The following is an 18,147-nucleotide window of genomic DNA, read 5'->3' on the forward strand; positions in this document are numbered from 1 at the left end:
TTGATTCCAACTGAGGGAGGTGAGAACCAACAGAACGAACAGGGGGCTTACGATCACGCTGACTAAAGAGTCACAAGTCGTGTTGCCTTTGAAGATACACAGGAAGTACAAGTGTCAGCTGGGATGTCAATTTGAACTCTGTTTAGCGGGATGTCTCTCTCATTCCAGAATGGAAATGAGATTCCAACCTGTGAGAGCACTGAGTCTCATATGACATCACAGTCACTTTGCTGCTCCACTGAGGGCTCTGTTCTCTGAGATGGGTTTCATTACAGAAGTGTGGGTGGCTAATCTGATGAATATGGATGGGTGGATATGACATTGGGTGGCTTTTTAACGTGAACGGCTGTATATAGCTCACTTTTTTTGAATATCTTCAAATATTCATGAACTTGGATGTTTAATATCTGCTGAGAATTTTGGACATTGTGACAGTGTGGAAAAAATGAAACACCCTGCAGCTAGTTTTCTCAACTGGACTAGAAAATGATATCAGTCGCTCAGTCTTGACATCAAGCATGAGCCATTCTCATGTTCAACCTTGTGGGAACTCGCGCCTCAAGTCTCATAATACCCAATGACAGAGAGGCCATTGATTCCCCCCTCCTCCCCCCTCTTCACCCCTCTCCCACACTAAACCTATCTGTGTACCTAAATCAGACAACTACAGTCCCCCCCCCCCCCCCCCCCCCCCCCCCACACACACACACACACACATCCCCAAACCCCCACCAGCACAAGCCCCTCAGTTCAGCCCTGGTGCTGGCCCTCTTCTTAACTCCCATCTGATGACCTTCTGAGCCATCCTCAGCAGACAGGCCCTGCTCATAATGGGAGGATTGATGAGAGGAGAGCCAACTTCCTGGGGGCCACCGTGGGAGGGGGGCGTAGTGTCATGAGCCCCGGGTCCAAGCTTACCCATGGCTCACCCATGTGGCGTGCCACTCCCCCCTGGTATAGTGTGGGAAAGAGGAGTCTGAGTATTTCTCCCAGGGCTCTGCATTGGTAGGCCTTGTCTTGTCCTTGGCTGGGTACTGACTGACTGAGATTGCATAGCAAGGTAGTGAGGTTGTGTTTGAGTTCGCATTTCCCTCGAGAGGTAGCATCTAGGGCCTGGCGGTCAGATACTGTACAGAGAGAGAACATGTGACGACTTCACCGTGGAACAAGGAGCACACTATTGAAACTATGGTTTACCATCTTTTAGGTATTTTAGGTCTTTTCTACTAAAGGGTACATACATTTGAATTCAGTCACGTTGTTTTGACTGCACCCCTTTAGATTTGAACATAACCTTCCATACATATTATGTAGAAGTGGTCAGAAAGTTAGTTTTTGGGCCTGAACGCCAAAACATTCAAGAGATAAAGGTGCTCAATAAATGTTCAGATCGGTTGATAACCCTGTTTCTAAGCTGTAAAATGATATCAAACTCAACTGTTTATCTTTTCCAGTGATAAAAACATGGATGTCTCATGGTGTGGTGGGGTATGCAAAATGGGTCAACTTTGAGCACATCTATCTCCTGAATGTTTTGGCATGCAGGTCCTAAAACTCACATTCTGACCACTTCTTCCATGAACAAACATGTACAGTATGGAAAGTTTTATTTTTTTATCAGAAGGGATGCTCTCAAAAAGTAATTGAATTCAAATGGATTTACCCTAAAGTGAGGAGATAAAAAGACAATGGCTGAGATGGAAATAGATATACAGGTATCTGCCAAAATAAAGGAAACACCAACATAAAGTGTCTTAATATTGTGTTGGACCCCCACAAGCTGCCAGAACAGCTTCAATGCATCTTGGCAGAGATTCTACAAGTGTCTGGAACTCTATTGGAGGGATGTGACTGCATTCTTCCACGAGAAATTACATAATTTGGTGTTTTGTTGATGGTGGTGGAAAACGCTGTCTCAGGCGCCGCTCCAGAATCTCCCATAAGTCTTCAATTTGGTTGATGTCTGGTGACTGAGACACACAGACACACACACACCCTTTAAACCCTCTAAGCTCCTTTGAGAAGTCCCTGAGATCTCTTCTTCTAGACATGGTAGACAAAATAATGGGCCACTGGGCATTTTTCTAGCCTGTATGACCAAGTCATCAAGAGTTTTCTTTATTTTGTCAGTTACCTGTATATTTGGAGAGACAGATACACGACTGTCAGGCGCGCGTGACATAACACTTCAGTTCCACTCAACATAGACCTTGGGAGTCAGACATGTGCAGTACAAGCCTAGTTCATGAAACTTCCAAGTAATGAACAATGAACCCCAGGAGGTTGGCGGCACCTTAATTGGGGAGAACGGGCTCGTGGTAATGATTGGAGTGGGTTCAGTGGAATGGTATCAAACACATCAAACACATGGTTTCCAGGTGTTTGATGCCATTCCACTTGCTCTGTTCCAGACGTTATTATGAGCCCTCAACAGCACCCACTGCAGTGAACATATTACATCAGAGGTGAGGTGATCATACTGAACATTCTCACAGGTTCAGAATGTCACCGAGCCCCCGGCCAAACAGCCCAGAATGTCCTCGCAGAAAGCAGTCAGTCAGAGCAGAATTAGAGCAGGTGTGTGTGTGTGTTGCCCGATTGTGGTCCCTCCCCTTTCCGCTCCCCTCTGCCTTCCATGACATGATCGAATTGACCTTTTCTTAGTGAGAACTGCTTCCCAGACAGATGGACAGAAACCCAGCGTAGAATGGCCTTGTAGGCTGTGATAGCTGACTGCCATCCCCGGGAGAGGGCCTCCAACTCTGGGTTCAATAGCTCATCATCAATAACCCCTCTGGGTAATTAGTGAGAGAGTTAGGGTCCTGTCATGGGGACAGATAAACCTATACTCATTGCAGAGAGACTGTGTGTGTGTGTGTGTGTGTGTGTGTGTGTGTGTGTGTGTGTGTGAGTGTGTGTGTGTGTGTGAGTGTGTGAGTGTGTGAGTGTGTGTGTGTGTGTGTGTGAGACGCTCTTTTTCAGTAAATGAAGGAGCTTTATAATATATTTTTAAACCAGATGTCAAACTGTAGAAGGGCTGAGCTTGGACATTCTCCTTACCACTTGCTGAGTAACTTTAATTAGTTGAACTGCCTGTGTTTATAAGCGTAATCAAATTAGACATCCGTGCTTGACAATATGCTAATGGCAGACGAGGTGGCGACTTCACACCAACATGGATGTCTCCAGCATCATTAGTGTAGCCGTTTAATATGTCACAACACTAATCAGCCCTATCATTAACAGTTTGTTTGACATAACGAATAAATTGGGGGAAGAAAAATCACTTTCAAAGCCATATAACATTATTGAGGCCCTTTGAAGCTATCAAAGAGACCCATATCATTATATTATCCCCCCCCCCCCATGAGTTGGAGCACTTTTATTTTCTGGACAATCCTTAAAAGGCTTGTTTTGTTGCTCACGGAGCTATGTAATATCTTGTTTAATTAGCTGGATTTAAGCTCTATCTCCCTAACAAACAGGCATATGGTCTTTATCCTCCCATGGCCTTGGCCCAACCAATGAATATGCATATCCTGGGACCGGAGTTAGCTTGTTACCCCCAGAATGAATTCAGCACAAGTCTAATCCCTGATCTATTATTTACCCCTTGACCAAACATGTGAGTGGGGCTTCTTCTTCCAGACGCTCAACTTGATAGAAATGACTGCCTTGGGATTCCACTCTCACTAGGTCCAAAAGTAGAGACTGAGAAGCCAGTCACTGACTGCTCTCTCTCTATATATCTTTCTCTCCACCCTCCTCTCTCCCCTTCCTCTCTTGACTCTTGAGATGCCTCAGTCAAATGTTGAGCAGCAAACCCCTGGTAAAAACAAGTGGACAGTGAAACATTAATGAGAGACAGCACACGTCAGATGATCAGCAGAGGGACACAACTTAGGAAACATGTGGGAAACATGGGGGAAACATGGGGGAAACATCAGTGTCCTCAAGCATTTCTTCCTCCTGCTGTACTGGAGCAACTTGATGCACTAGTTTGAATTCTGAAGCATCTCACTCATCTCTAAGCCCTTTTGGGGAAGGGGGGGTGTGTGTGTGTGTGTGTGTGTGTGTGTGTGTGTGTACACACTTTACTATAGTCCTCACAAGAATAGTAAACCAACTAAAATTCAGAAAAGTGAGGACATTTTTCCAGTCCTCACTTGTAAAAAATAATATTTTAGGCTTAGGGGTTAAGGTTAGGGTTAAGTGGTTAGGTTTGGAGTTGGGGTAAAGGTTAGGGAAAATAAGATTTAGGAATCGGAATCAATATCAAGGAATCGGAATCAATATAGTAAGACATAGGTCTGTGTGTGTGTGTGTGTGTGTGTGTGTGTGTGTGTGTGTGTGTGCGTGTGCGTGCGTGCGGTTGAGCGAAATCTGAGTTTGCTCACCATAATGTGAACTGAAAAATATTATGTGGGTACTGGGTACAGTATATGTAAACATTGAAACGAAGTTAAAGTCAACTTTGGAGTATAACTAGCATCACCTTGAAAGCTTGATAGGGCCTATACAAAATATCTGATAAAATGTTTCGATGTAATAATTATTGTTTTATGAATTTGGAACCTTTAATGTTTCAAATATTTAGTTAATTTAATTGAGAATTCATTTTCCCATTATTAAATATTTTGATAATACCTCATTTAGCCTACTAACAACCATTTCCCATAAACAAACAGAACAACAGGTTACAGTAGGCTATTTAACGGGATCCTATCTCTTACGGGAAATAAAAGTACAAGTGTTTCGTAAATTATAAAAGGCTAAGCACCTCTCCATGATTTTTCATGTCCGCAGGGTAGGGGTTTAGTCGAGTTGGCGCATTGTCACACACAGATGTGCCTCTTTACCCTGACACAACACCGTGACGGACTCAAACTCAAGACCCACAGTCACTCAGGTTACATTCACAAGGCGTATAACAGCCCCGAGAGTCCTGTCAGATTGTGTACCGCTGGAGCCCAACTTCCAGAAGCCACTTTCCTAATTCTCCAACCAAGCCTTATCGTCCGCGACGTGTCCTCGGAGCATACAGCTGATTTAGCAGAATAAATATCGGAGAGAGCCCGGGTCGGGACTAGGGAAAACTGTCTTCTCCTCACAAGCATAGGTTTATTCGCCTTTTTTTTCCCGAAGACGCTGTCAGCGATTTCCCTCGGCATCTCCTGGTTCACGTTTTGGAAGGGGACAGTCGTGCCTCTGCCTGCATTCGTATCCCGAGACCGACGGTGTGTTCCAAAGCAACGTATTCTGTTCTGCTCTGACAAGGAACGAATTTTCTCATTGAACCAGACAGTGTTCATTTCTCAGGATCAAAACCTGAAACGAAGACGCGTCTCCGTTTTCAATCAAATGTCATAAAACTCTTATTGCGCACGAGTCAATACTTTTCTTGCGGGGACGACGCCGACTTTTTAATTACTTCAGACTGTAATATATCAGGGGAGAAGTCCCCCACTTGAGGGCGAAATCAGACATTCGAGGACGGCAAGTTCGAGAGCCCAGGACCCGGGTCTTCCATATACAACATGCAGAAATGGTAAATATGATTTTGAAACTGTTTACCCATTCAAATGAAGTCCTGTATCAGGTATGGAGCTGGATTACAAACATTGATATAACTTTTTCTAACCGGCGCCTGGCCTGTATGGCCTATTATTGCCCCAAGAAAGTTGTAAATAATTAATGCACACAAATAATTCATGCATTCGTGATATTTTGTTTACTCTTTCCAAATACTTTACAAATATTATATTTTGTTTTGGATATAGGCAATATTTAGAATAGGCTTTTATAGACTGTTATTATAATACAACTTCTATTTAGCCTACCTTATGTGAACCTTATTCAATCAACATGTTGGTGGCCCATATAAAACTCCCTCACTGCAACGCACATTATTATAACATTATTATAACTTATAATAAATGAGAATTAATATTATTTTAGGCTTTACAATTTTGTTGTTTTTGTGTTTCTTGATCTTGAAAATGGAGCTGTGTGATTTTACCCCAGGTGCCCATTGTTGAGCACAGTCAGACAGACAGTTTAAACATACTGAAACTTTTTACAAAATGTCCAGAACATATCCCCCCCCCCCCCTTAAATTTATGAATGTACACGGTCAGTGATAATTGTCAGTGATATTTGTCACGATGTCACTTTCAGATCTTGCTGATTGTTAGAGCGTGCATAACGATTATACAGGGACATTTTTCAGTGTCAACTACTCACTCCAGTCTTTGGCCTACACAATGAAGCCTACCTTTGATTAAACAAATGATGATAGAATACACAATAAAATATACTATTTTAAATGCTATTTTAAAGATGACACCATGTTGCAATGTAAAACATCATCAACAGTACATTTCTGTATATATTTACACACTGCTATATCAAAAACATATCATAACAAAAAATGTTCCCACTATATTGCACTCTCAATTTGAACCCTTTCCAAACAGAACTTTATCATTTTGTAAACATTTCCATATGATGAATATAGTCCTGTGTTACACATTTAACATGCACGTAGTACTAATGGGTTGAAATACTTGAACAACTTTTGAAGTGACTTTTAAGTGATTAATGTGTGATACAGTGATACTCGTAGCTCTTGGCTTGGGTTCATTTGATTTCCTAGAGTGTACCAGGAAATTGTGCAGCTTCCTAAAAACAAACAAACACACAGCCTACAGCTGTGAATTTGATGTTATTATAAGATGTTTTCAGTTTTATTAAATACAGTAGTTTTTAGGTGTTTTTATGTCTTGACTTGAGGGCCCAAATTTTTTTGGGGGTGTGTATCAGAAAAAATATTTTTGCAACAGCTGGTTGAGTACATGTATACAATCTAAAATACATTGTATTGTTGAAGACTGAGCCATTTACAATGTATGTACAGTGTTAATACATTCTCTCTGTCATGCATTCCTGTAGCCTACGTGTGTGTCTATGTCTATGTGGCCTTGCTTCCACCTTCCCTAAAAGTCAGGCAATCGGAGTTGAGCAGAGCAGAACACAGAGGCATTTCATGCCAGAGTAACACATTTCTACATGGACATTTTTGAAGGGTAGAGGAGTCGGGAGAGAGGTAGAGAGAAAAAAGATCACAGGCCCCTTCTACACCACAGAAAAGAGCCTGTTCCCTCCTTCACTTTGACTGCTCCACTCAGTTTATGGGTTCAGCGCTTTGCATAATGTTTAGTCCTAATCTGGGGAGCCTGTCAGTGATGTTTCATGGTTGTGCAAGGGCTGCAGTCAGAGAATGCCTATTTGCATTCCAGGAGTATTATTTGATTACTTTTATCTGCTGCTGCTACTAGCCTGGGCCCTTTCGCATGCATTTCATCTTGCCTGCCATGTCGCAAGTTGACACTCCGTCGTTCCTCTCTCTCTCTCTCTCTCTCTCTCTCTCTCTCTCTCTCTCTTTCTCTCTTTCTCTCTCTTTCTCTCTCCGTCGAGGTTCAGACAAGGAAAGGACAGGGGAAGTAAAGTATAGGAAGGGAGACAAGGAGAGCTAAAAAGGGAAGGGGGGGGTAAAGAAAATAAGACAAAAGTAGAAGATTGGAAAAGACAGTAAAAGTGATGCATGGAACGAAGAGTGAAGGGAGGGGAGAAGACAATGAAGAAGCAGGAGCACTTTTTCCATGTAGCAGACAGAGAAACTCAGGGCCAGAGTTGTCAGACAGCAGCGGTGGTGGGCTGGGATTCCTCTGGGCCTTGACTGAGGAGTTGGAGAGGGGAGCTGCTGGTTAGTCTTGAAGAGGGGAGCTGCTGGTTAGCCGGTTCAATAATCTCATGGACAGGTAGGGCCAGTCTGGACCCCCTGAGAGCCAGTGTTAATGAAGAGCAGGGCTGCTTGGTGCTCTCTTGCTCTGACCCCGCGCCGCCTGTCCCCACCGCCTGGATCATTTGATCTCTTCTTCTTTTCTCTCCTCTTTAAGGAGTTTTTATGGTATTTTTTTCCCCTCTCTCCCTCCTTGTTCTCTCTTCATTGAGACTAGAAGGGTGTTAAGTGATGAGGTTGAACCCATTTTAAAAATATGGTGGTGTTTTCTCTCTTATTTGAGTGTCTTTTGTGATGAGAAGGGATGTGTGTGTGTGTGTGTGTGTGTGTGTGTGTGTGTGTGTGTGTGTGTGTGTGTGTGTGTGTGTGTGTGTGTGTGTGTGTGTGTGTGTGTGTGTGTGTGTGTGTGTGTGTGTGTGTGTGTGTGTGTGTGTGTGTGTGTGTGAACTGACGCCTCATGTCTCCATGTACACTTTTTGCAGTCACCAAGATACTTTTGTCAACAAAGGACAGGAGACAGATAGAGGGAGGGGGGGGGGGGGGGGGGGGGGGGAGTGTGTCACCCAGACAGGTATCTACTGCTTCTGCCCGTTCTGCTCAAACAACCCAGAAACACATCAATAACCCAGAAACACGTCAACAATGCTCTTGTTTACTCAGTGGAGGGGTGGAACACCATGCCACACACATACACACTTTTGTATTGCTCTCCTTGTGTGGACCATATAATTGATTCCTATCCAAAATCCTATTTTCCCTAACCCTAAATGTAGAGTGTGAATCTCCCAGTCAGACACCCCAGGGAGTCCGTCTATAGGTGTCTGTTAAGGGCAGGATTGAGTGGAAGCTGCTTCAGGCTTTGTGTCTTCGTGACTTTATTACTTGCCTGATGTCTCATTTTCATATGAAGGTTCAGTACGTCTTAAATATTGTTTTTGTTTTAATTTGACTCCTCCTCAGCTTTTGTAGAACCACAACATTTCACATTGACAACCTTCCTTCAAATCAAATCAAATGGTATTTGTCACATGCACCCAATACAACAGGTGTAGACTTTACTGTGAAATGCCCTTTCCTTAACCTAACCTAAACCCTAAACCTAACCCTAACTCTAAAGCTATACCTACTGTAACCCTAACCTTAATTCTAACCCTAACCCTAATTGTAACCCTAAACCTAACCCCTCAGCCTAAAATAGCATTTTGTCTTGTGGGGACCGGTAAAATGTCCCCCATGTCCGAATTGTCATGTTTTACTATCCTTGTGAGGACTTCTGGTACCCACAAGGATAGTTAAACAAAAACCACACACAGCCTGCTATCTCCCTGCTCCTCTCCACTCGTCCACTCTTCTAATAAAGCCTTGGTGTTAGCGATAGTGTGTCTTGGCAATGACAGAAAAGGTCATATTTTCAGAGAAAGGGGTTCTGAACGTCTTGGTGGCTGGAGACAAAAGCCTTTGAAAAGGACACTGAAACCGAAGCTGCAGGCATTAGGACTAAACAAAGACACTGTGAAATCTTAAAACAAATTAGATCTCAGGCAGTAACTTAATAAAAAGCACAGTGGGAGATGTACTTGATTTAAAACAATATACATTTGGTAGACATTAATTACCTTTTTCCCCCAGCGCGGAGGGGAAAAAAATCAAATACACACACACTTGCATAGACTTTGTCCAATTCCCTCTTAAGACATTCTACCATTTGGACACACTTTTCCACCCCAGGTTTCAAATGAATAAGTGAAATGATAGTTTTTACATGAAGATTTAAGATGTGTTTTGTCTTGTAGGCGTAATTGTCCTCTAGTTAATATCTCCGTCGATGTGTATCAGATCACAAGCCGAGTCTTAAGACTACAAGCTGGGAGAAATGTTTGAGCTGTAAAATGACACTTGTTTGTGTACAGTTAAGTATTTCTCCAAAAAATGCAATGAAGCGCATAGGACTAGTCACTTTCTTAAAGTGAGGTTAGTCTAGACGTTGTATGTATCCCATCTTAATAATAGATTAATACGTTTCAAATTGGTGAGTAACTCTAAGTAATCAAAGGAGAACTCAACTAACTGTTCTGTTTTACAGTAAAGGTTTGGACTGTTACTTTAAACATGCACAAGGCGTGTGCATTACACTCCCACAAACTCTTTATTTGTTCCAGAGGAGAAATGACAGCACCCATTCAGACCAACTGCGGTGCTGCTGAGAAATACACGACTGTGCAGTTTATATTTTATTTTACGGAACACACAGTCACCATTCCTTTACGATTCGGACGTCGTTTTGCGCTGGGCCTAATTGATTTTGCACAGAACTAATTATGGGCCGCCAGTGTAAAATAAACACTTCAATGTCACCGGGTTGGCTAGGGAATGATCGGTAGGGAAATGGCAGTTCAGCTGTAATCCATACGTTCTTTAAGGGGGAGAGGAAGTCATTCATGTCGACGCTATAGAAATGGAGAGAGTAGAGAGAGAGAGAGAGAGAGAGAGAGGGAGAGGGGGGGAGATAGGGAGAGGGGGGAAGAGAGAGAGACAGAGAGGGAGAGGGGGGAAGAGAGAGAGACAGAGAGGGAGAGGGGGGAAGAGAGAGAGACAGAGAGGGAGAGGGGGGAAGAGAGAGAGAGAGAGGGAGAGGGGGGAAGAGAGAGAGAGAGAGAGAGAGAGAGGGAGAGGGGGAGAGAGAGAGAGAGAGAGAGAGAGAGAGAGAGAGAGAGAGAGAGATATGGCTGTCTGTGTAACCAACAGGAGTCTCAGTGTAACTGAATGACTCAACTGGGAGGTATAAGGTTATGTGGTATAATTTATATTTTATAGCTCTCTCGGACTCACTAGCCTACTCCCGGAGTAAGTTGTTCGACGTTGTGCCATGTGGAAAGAGCCGGGAGATTCGGTGTAGAAATGATGGGAACTCCAGAACCCTGTCTGCCTTTCTTACGCTCTCCCACTCTCACTACATTTTTTCTCTCTTTTTCTCAGTATTCCTCCCTTTTTCTGTAAACCCACCACTGTAAAAAGTATACATTACTTAACATTTTATGCCAACGAGGTAATTCATATTTTTAAGTTGAAACAACTAACACTTTTTACATTGCATCTCACTGAAGAGTTTTTTTTGTGTGGGTGTGAGAACCATTAGCCCACCTTCTAGTGCCTCGAGTGTCTTGGAGTAGACCCCCTTGGGCCACATGGAGTGATTTGAGTGTCTTGGAGTAGACCCCCTTGGGCCACATGGAGTGATTTGATTAAATGAGAATAATTTGCCCTAAAGGTGTCTTTCCTGCCTTCCTCCCCTCCAAAAACTACAGTGGAAGAAATCAGATATGACAAGATAAGTGGTGTCCCATGAATAATTCCTGAGGAACTGAAAAGTAGCATGTTGACTTTGGAATTATTTGCTTGAGTGTCTAACCCAGTCAGGGACAATGTTATTTTCACCTGAATCGACTTTTAACAATTCTCTCTCTCTTCCCTTCTTATTCTTTACCCCAACAAAACTTTCAGTTTTGAACATGTCTCTAAGCACTCATCATCATTATGCCACTTACAACCATGAGTTCCATCTGTCCTATGGAACCAGTTTAAAGAGTAACAGTATCAGATGGGTTGTGTCTAAGTTAGGGCCTGTGGTTTGAACACAGATGATCTGGTTGCTGGTGTTAGTGTTAGTAGCAGTGGTAGAGGCCCACGTGTGAATCTCCCAGTCAGACACACCAGGGAGTCCGTCTATAGGTGTCTGTTAAGGGCAGGATTGAGTGGGAGCTGCTTCAGGCTTTGTGTCTTCATGACTTTATTACTTGCCTGATGTCTCATTTTCATATGAAGGTTAAATAATGTTTTTGTTGTAATTTGACTCCTCCTCAGCTTTTGTAGAACCACAACATTTCACAGTGACAACCTCCCTTCAAATCAAATTGTATGTGTCACATTGTGCTGAATACAACGGGTGTAGACATTTTCCCATGAAATGCTTACTTACGAGCCCTTTCCCTATAATGTAGTTAAAAAGTAAGAAAAATTAGCTAAATTTTTTTTTAAAAGAAGGAAATATTAACAATAAAATAACAATAACGAGGCTATATACAAGGAGTACTGGTACCGAGTCAATGTGCAGGGGTACGAGGTAGTTGGAGTAATTGAAATAGCTTGACTGAAACATATTATATCTGCTTGAATATGGAATGATAATGATTTAGTACAATGCTGATCTAGTACGATGCGCATCTAGTACGATGCAGATCTAGTACCATGCATATCTAGTACCATGCAGATCTAGTACCATGCAGATCTAGTACCATGCTGATCTAGTACCATGCATATCTAGGACGATGCAGATCTAGTACCATGCAGATCTAGTACCATGCAGATCTAGTATGATGCAGATCTAGTAGCATGCTGATCTAGTATGATGCTGATCTAGTATGATGCAGATCTAGTATGATGCTGATCTAGTACGATGCAGATCTAGTACCATGCTGATCTAGTATGATGCAGATCTAGTACGATGCTCATCTAGTACAATGCATATCTAGGACGATGCAGATCTAATACCATGGAAATCTAGTAGCAAGCAGATCTAGTATGATGCAGATCTAGTACCATGCTGATCTAGTATGATGTAGGTCTAGTATGATGCTGATCTAGTACGATGCAGATCTAGTACCATGCTGATCTAGTACGATGCTCATCTAGTAGAATGCATATCTAGGATGATGCAGATCTAGTACCATGGAGATCTAGTACCAAGCAGATCTAGTACCATGCTGATCTAGTATGATGCCGATCTAGTCCAATGCTGATCTAGAACCATGCTGATCTAGTATGATGTAGATCTAGTATGATGCAGATCTAGTATGATGCAGATCTAGTACCATGCTGATCTAGTATGATGCAGATCTAGTATGATGCAGATCTAGTACGATGCAGATCTAGTACGATGCAGATCTAGGACGATGCCTTTCTGTTTTGTGTCTTATTCTCTCTCTGTGACTCAGAGCTGCTTGAAGCTTTAGTTTATCTCACAGGAAAGGATCGGGTATATTTATATTATATTTCCACTCACAGTTGCTTTCAAAGAGAGCTCTACATTTGTGAATGACGTAATTATGAGTATGCAATGAATTACGCCGCGCACATCATTTTTTATATCTCTCGCACATTAATTGGGCCCCTCAAAAAGGTTGTGAGAGTGGTGAAAAGCTATTTTTATTAGCTCCAGTTCAAGCCTTACAGCTGGACAGGGAATTGAATTCGCGTTGGGTCAGTACTGTAACATACGGCAGTAACTCAATAAGACTGATTGGATGAAATTCAATTGAAAGCTTCCTGCTGGGATGAGGTCCGGTGACAACACTGACAAATATACCCTGTATGTCTCTATAATTACACCTATGTGATTAAATATATGCAACATGTCTTATGTTGTATGACTATATACTTACAATTTAGTATCGTGAGGGTCTGAGTGGGGAGGGGAAAACTGTTTTCTGTTATTGGCAGAGAGGTTTGGAACTCCCTTTATTATTGGTCTATTCACTCATTAACGCATGGTGACGTCACCACGGAAGGCCAAAACTCCATCCCACCGAAACAGTCTTCTCAAACAGTCCTTACGTTATCATCATTTTCAAAATTGTACAGTATTATTCCAAAAATATATGCACTGAGTGTATAAAACATTATGAACACCTGCACTTTCCATGACATAGACTGACCAGGTGAATCCAGGTGAAAGTTATGATCCCTTACTGATGTCACTTGTTAAATCCACTTCAATCAGTGTAGATGAAGGGGAGGAGACAGGTTAAATAAGGATTTCTAGGCCTTGAGACAATTGGGACATGGATTGTGTATGTGTGCCATTCAGTGAGTGAATGGGCAAGACAAAATATTGAATTGCCTATGAACGGGGTGGTATGGTAGTAGGTGCCAGGTCCACTGGTTTGAGTGTATCAAGAACTGCAACGCTGCTGGGTTTTTCACACTCAACAGTTTCTAGTGTGTGTCAATAATTGTCCAGACCCCAAAGTACATCCAGCCAACTTGACACAACTGTGGGAAGAATTGGAGTCAACATGAGCCAGCATCCCTGTGGAACGCTTTGGAGACCTTGTAGAGTCCGTAACCCTGACAAATTGAGGCTGTTCTGAGGGCAAAAGGGGGTACAACGCAATATTCAGGTGTTCCTAATGTTTTATTCACTCTGTGTATATACCTATATTTACAATTCAATATATTTGCCATAAATGCCTATATATTTACAATGTTATGTATTCAATAGCCTATATCCACATTTTCATGGCAGATATCCTCAGGCAATCAGGAGAATGTACAGTCCCTTCAGAAAGTGTTCATTGCCCTTTGACTTATTCTTATTTTGTTGTGTTACAGCCTGAATTCAAAATGATTTTTTTTCTCACCCAACTTCACACAGTACCACACAGTGAAGGCTCCTCAGAGGAGGAAGTGGAGGACCATTCTCCTCAGTGAATTTCATAAAAATTGAAATGTTAACCATAAAAATTTTTTTAGATAAAACTATACTAAATATAATCACGTCACCAAACAATTGATTAAAACACACTATTTTACAAAGAAGGTCTACACTAGCCTCAACAACCCTCTGTAGGGTAGCACCATGGAATAGCCGGAGCAAAGCTAGTTTCCGTCCTACTCTGGGTACATTGACTTCGATACAAATCCTAGGAGGCTCATAGTTCTCAGCCCCTTCCAAAGACTTACACAGAAATTATGACAACTTCCGGAGGACGTCCTCCAGCCTATCAGAGCTCTTGCAGCATGAACTGACATGTGTCCGCCCAGTCAAAGGATCAGATAATTAATCTAGTTCTGAAAGCATAAGCTACAGCTAGCTAGCACTGCAGTGTATAAAATGCGGTGAGTAGTTTACTCAAATAGTTGAACAGTTTTGAACAAATTAATTTATTCCAAAATGAAGGAGACGCAAGAGAGAAATTAAGATATTTTGTAATTTTGTTTTCACTTACTTACAGTAGCTTGCAAATGCAGCTAGCTAGTTTAGCCTACCTAAACACCCTGCTCAAACAGAGGGATGCTATGTTAGCTAGCTGGCTATGACTATCCAACACAACACTGGAACTCTACCAAGTCAAGATACGTTTTTGGCATTACTAATTTATTGCCACCGGGCCCGATGGTGTAACCGCTTACTGACTGTACAGCACACTAACGTTACTGTATGTTTTTGCAGGTTTACTAACATGTTAGTTATATTAGCTATGCTGACTATGACGTTACTTTAGCTAAAATGGTGCCAACGAGGTAGGCTGTGTGTAGTGGTGTGGCTTGGGAAAGTTTTTTTCGCCTGGTCACATAAAACTGATGTGTTGTGCATTGAAGTCCACAAGTGAAGGGACAAGGTGAGAGAAGGAGAGTGCATAGAAGGAATACAGTGTGGCTGCTATGAAAGTGGACTGTGTTTACGGGTGATCAGGAGTGTAGTCATTCTGCCGATTCTGTTGAAAAACATTTCTTAAACGGAAGCAAATGGAACAAAGCATACCTGAATTTGTCCAATAGAAACTCTCATTTGCAACTGTTGGACTAATGATTACACCCTAGATCAGCTAGATGCAGGCAAGAGTGTGCAAGGCGGTATTGAATGTCTGTCCATGTGTCACTGTCTGTCGCCTCAAATTTGTCTCTCGACCTGTGTGCACCTACGTTGTGAACTTTCATTCATATGCTAGCTTGTAGCAACCTCATGATGGGTATAGGGAAAATGTGCGTATGATGTAGTAGCCTAAACCTATTGCTGTTACATTGAACTGGGTGAATGGAATATGAATGACAGTCATCCAATATGCTGTAATAGAAACAAGGCCCTGCTCTGACCGCCACTGGTACTCCATAATGACACAGTTAAAAACAGGTTTTAGAAATGTTAGCAAATTTATTGAAAATGAAATACAGAAATATCTCATTTACATAAATGTTCACACCCCTGAGTTAACACTTTGTAGATGCACCTTTGGCAGAGATTACAGATGTGAGTTTTTCTGGGTAAGTCTCTAAGAGCTTTCCACACCTGGATTGTACAATATTTATCCACTATTATTTTCTAAATTCTTCAAGCTTTGTCAAGTTGGTTGGTGATCATTGCTAAACAACCGTTTTCAGGTCTTGCCATAGATTTACAAGTAGATTTAAGTCAAAACTGTAACTCGGCCACTGTCGTCTTGGTAAACAACTCCAGTGTAGATTTGGCCTTGTGTTTTAGGTTATTGTCCTGCTGAAAGATCAATTCATCTCCCAGTGTCTGGTGGAAAGCAGACAGAACCAGGTGCTTAGCTCCATCCCTTCTTTTCACTCTGTGAATTATGTTAGTATTGTGGAGTAACTACAATGTTGTTGATCCATCCTTGGTTTTCTCCTATCACAGCCATTAAACTCTGTTACTGTTTTAAAGTCACCAGTGGCCTCATGGTGAAATCCCAGAGCGGATTCCTTCCTCTCCAACTGAGTTAGGAAGGACTCCTTTCTTATTAGTCAGTGTAATTAATAACTTTTCCATGGTCAATGTCTGCTTTTTTTATTTTTACCCATCTACCATCTCTGCAAGGCATTAGAAAACTTCCCTGGTCTTTGTGGTTGAATCTATGTTTGAATTTCACTGCTCGACTGAGGGGCCTTATGTATGTGTGGGGTACAGAGATGAAGTAGTCATTCAGAAATCATGTTAAACACTATTATTGCACACAGCGTGAGTCCATGCAACTTATTATGTGACTTGTTAATCACAATTTTACTCCTGAACTTATTTAGGCTTGCCATGACAAAAGGGTTGAATAGGTGTTGATTCAAGATATTTCAGCTTTTCATTTTTAATACAATTGTAAACATTTTCGAAAACATAATTCCAATCTGACATGATGGGGTACTGTGTGTAGGAAAGGAACAACACATCTCAATTTAATACATTTTAAATACGGGCTGCAACACAACAAAATGTGGAAAAAGTCAAGGGGTGTGAATACCTTCTGAAGGCTCTGTACACCATCACCATATGCAGTTGGAATTGATGACGGAATATTTCACAGTCCTTTGTACTGTAACTTTACAATACATCACCATGAACCTGGCTGACACGTTTGAAGTTGGACCCCGTGATTATAGGTAATAAGGTAATAATTATCATGGTCATAATCATAGTAATTAAGCAGTCTAAGAGTGATTAGATTTCTGTCTGTGTTGTGATCCCACTCTCCCATTTTTCCTGTTTTGGGACGATATTTAGGGTGGTATTGGGTAACGTCCGTTGCGAGGACAGGATATGGGAGTGGAGGTGTGTTTTGAGGAACAAGGCTGCTTGGGGATAGTGCTGACGGGTAGTGTGTACTGCCGGGAGGGGGACACGAGAGGAGCGCCTTCATCTCAGACGACTCCTTTCATGGGACTTTGCATTCCACCAAGGCAGAGTCAGGGAGAGGCACAAGACGAGACATGTCGCCCTACTCCCCCCTCCCCCATTTCCAACCCCTGTGCTTCCCCTCTCCCTGTGACCTTAACATTTATCAAAGAACCCCATGCTGGAGTTCCTCTCAGCATCTGTGCCCTGCTGGCGAGAGAGACCCACGTGCACTGAGACACACACGTGCACGCGCACACACACACACCGTCCCAAGCTGTTTTAAATATGTGACTCTGTGGAGGGAGTGCTGTCCTTGCTGATCCCCCTCGGGGGTCTGAGGATTACTACAACCCCCCACTTCACCTCTCTCTCTCTCTCTCTCTCTCTCTCTCTCTCTCTCTCGTTTCTTTATTGTACCTCCTGTCACTTCATCCTATTCATTTAACCTTTCATTAGTGTCTGCAGACAGCCTCTGTGTCTAGTGGATGGTGTAGGAACAATGCCAAAAAAGCCCCACTGTTAGTTATTAGATTCTTTCGTCCCCCGTTTACCCCGGCAACCCAATATTAAGGAAAGAGACAGAGATAGAATGTAAATAAGAAAGAGAAGGAGAGAAAGTGGGGAAAGAGAGGGGGTGGAGAGAGGGAGATAGAGAGGGGGAAAGAGAGGGGGTGGAGAGAGAGAGATAGAGAGGGGGAAAGAGAGGGGGTGGAGAGAGAGAGATAGAGAGGGGGAAAGAGAGGGGGTGGAGAGAGGGAGATAGAGAGGGGGAAAGAGAGGGGGTGGAGAGAGGGAGATAGAGAGGGGGAAAGAGAGGGAGAGAAAGTGGGGAAAGAGAGGGGGTGAGAGAGAGAGAGATGGGGAAAGAGAGGGGGTGGAGAGAGAGAGATAGAGAGGGGGAAAGCGAGGGAGAGAAAGGGAAAGAGAGGGGGTGGAGAGAGAGAGATAGTGAGGGAGA

General features: G+C 42.6%; 1 protein-coding gene across 1 annotated transcript in view; it reads left to right on the forward strand.

The window, feature by feature from the left end:
• The first annotated feature begins 4,960 nt into the window (after positions 1 to 4,960).
• LOC139419319 (zinc finger protein basonuclin-2-like) overlaps positions 4,961 to 18,147 on the forward strand; it is a 183,301-nt gene continuing 170,114 nt past the window's right edge. Inside the window, exon 1 of the mRNA XM_071169264.1 lies at positions 4,961 to 5,548. Coding sequence (XP_071025365.1) covers positions 5,546 to 5,548 — 3 coding nt within the window. The 5' untranslated portion in view covers positions 4,961 to 5,545. The remainder of the gene's footprint in view (positions 5,549 to 18,147) is intronic.

This window comes from Oncorhynchus clarkii, chromosome 10 (genome assembly GCF_045791955.1).
Source record: "Oncorhynchus clarkii lewisi isolate Uvic-CL-2024 chromosome 10, UVic_Ocla_1.0, whole genome shotgun sequence".
Classification (NCBI taxonomy): domain Eukaryota; kingdom Metazoa; phylum Chordata; class Actinopteri; order Salmoniformes; family Salmonidae; genus Oncorhynchus; species Oncorhynchus clarkii.